At 43.6% G+C, this 2,269-nt stretch overlaps 1 protein-coding gene across 1 annotated transcript in view; it reads right to left on the bottom strand.

Annotated features, from left to right (window-relative positions):
* The window catches only part of DAP3 (death associated protein 3), a gene marked incomplete at its 3' end in the record, with an annotated part of 9,266 nt that extends 7,222 nt beyond the window's left edge, over positions 1-2,044 (bottom strand). The window contains exon 1 of the mRNA XM_010179642.1: positions 2,003-2,044. Within this exon, the coding sequence (XP_010177944.1) occupies positions 2,003-2,044 (42 nt within the window). The remainder of the gene's footprint in view (positions 1-2,002) is intronic.
* Between the last annotated feature and the right edge of the window lie 225 nt (positions 2,045-2,269).

Consider the following 2,269-nt stretch of genomic DNA (forward strand, 5'->3'; position numbering starts at 1 on the left):
ATAGGCAATATAGTGAGTAGTAGAAGGACAAGAATTTTACTATGGTATGGGGAAAGAAAATATGAGCAGTTGTCAATTAATTTAAAAAGTGTACACTTCAAACAGCGGCTGTGACCAAAGCAAGCAAAACTGAAAGCTGCCCCTCGTGTCACTGACTGGAGCAGTTGCAGGCTCCACTGCAAACACAGCGAGTAGATTCCTGTTTTCTCTGTCTGCGGACATGAGAGGAGCCATAAACTAAAGCTCAGAGACAGGAACAGCTGTTTCGGTTCTCCATGGCATGATGCAATTCTGCTGTCACCAGGGGGTCATCTGAAAGCCACCACGGCTCAGAAGAAAGCGTAATGTCAGATTACCCCACGTCCCACATCAAACATGCAGTGGGCTCCTGAATCAGCATTTCAGCACTCTTCTTTTAGAGAAGGAATTCAACCTGTGTATGTAACACCAAATACCTATAGAATGAACTGCTGCAAGGTAAATATGGAAGATAACATTCCCTTTGGTCATTGCGCTTTACCACCACCTTCTCCTGTTCCCACAGTGTTCATTTCCTCATCAAATCCAATCAATTAGGATGTCTTATTTGGCTATGTTTAGTTTCAAGTCCACAGAAGTGACTTAATTCACAGCCTAGAGCAAGGTACCGAGATGCTAATTTAATACATGAGTAACTAGAGCAAGTAACTCTTGTCACCTATTCACCTAGAAAACATCAGCCCTAGGTCATTTTTAGCCTGGAATCACAGTCAGTCACATTTTCTTTGACCATTCTGCATTCCCTCCTCAAATCTCAAGTGGAGGTCTCGCGGCTGTGAGTGTTGCTCGCTTAAAAGAAAAGGCAAGCTTACTGCCTTCAAGTCCAGTCCTCTGTTCTTGCAGGCAAGCACAAAGAATTTCTGTTTTCACTTATCTTGAATTTGAGAGATACAGACTTGTTTTATTAATTGCTGTGCTTCTCTTTACAAAATCCATGCGCAAGCGCATCTGCATTTTTAACAGGCTACAAGAATACCTTTGAGCCACCTAGAATACCACTGCTAACGCATTATATATTCTGACTTTATTGTAGCAGCGTGCCACTTGGTCCCTCCTCCTGGACAGAAGACAGCGGGTTACCGCTGATCCCCTTGGCTTCACACAGAACGCCAGGAACGCATACGTACACCTTTCTGGCTCCCTGCAGAGCTCCGCGTAGTAAATCCTACCATGTACGTACGGTTCTCACGTTTCCACATCATCTGCTAACAGCTCGTGCTTGTAGTGTGGGGTGGATTTCACAGTAAGTTTCCATCTGCCAAAGGACAGAGTAATCTAACTCGGATCCCTGAAATGGCAGCAAACGGTCACGTGGTACAGAGATTAATCGCAAAGTCGTGTGCCATGAGGTGGAGCTCTTCCTACATAATTCTGCGTACCTCGGTCTCTAGCAAAGGCTGTTTATTTCATCAAGGCTGCCATCACGAGCACAGTGCTGTACAACCAGAACCTCATCTCTGCAAACAAGTAGTTATACAGCCGTCCTCTTTCATGGCTGCACATCACTACAGACTAGTGAAAATACATTGAACAGACAACAGCAAACAAAACCAGAGTTCTTTACCATGAGGAATTCATTCCAGATATGCCACATTAATTCATTATGCTGTTTATAATGTAAGGAGACCTTACTGCTAACACAGTGCTGCTGTGTTGTTGTGGCAGAGCCAATATTACTACACTCACCTGGAGCAAAATTATCTTCCCACCAGCAACACTGGCTTTGTGAAAGGCTGGTGGTTGTTCTGCATAAGGGGCTTCTTCCTTTGTACTTTATGGCAGTGCAGAGCAAGTGGATTCTGTTTTCTGAGAAACACTTGCAGGGAAGATGCAGAATTTCGGCATTCTGGACTATTTAGAGTGCTATACTTCCGTCGCCTAACAAATACCTTATTGAAGCCAACTATCCAGGCTTGCTTCCACGTTCTCTCCCTCTCCAGGACTTACATGTTACAGGACTTACCTTTAGAGGATGGCAGGCAAGTCCCTTCAGACTTCTCAGCATTTTTTTTCTGTAGAGATAGAAGTGGATTTTCTTAGGGTTTTTTTTATTTTGTTTAATGTCTCTTTTGCTGGGAGAATCGGTCCTGCCCAAAGAGCTTAGAATCTAGGCACACAAATAATTCAGACAAACTGTCAGAATGCTCTGCAGCATTCTACGTACTGATTTGTACCTAGATCAAGTTAAAGAACTTGTACAACTCAGCACAGTGATCCATTACAGAAAAAA

This window comes from Mesitornis unicolor, unplaced genomic scaffold (assembly GCF_000695765.1).
Source record: "Mesitornis unicolor isolate BGI_N332 unplaced genomic scaffold, ASM69576v1 scaffold29592, whole genome shotgun sequence".
NCBI classification, from domain to species: Eukaryota; Metazoa; Chordata; class Aves; order Mesitornithiformes; family Mesitornithidae; genus Mesitornis; species Mesitornis unicolor.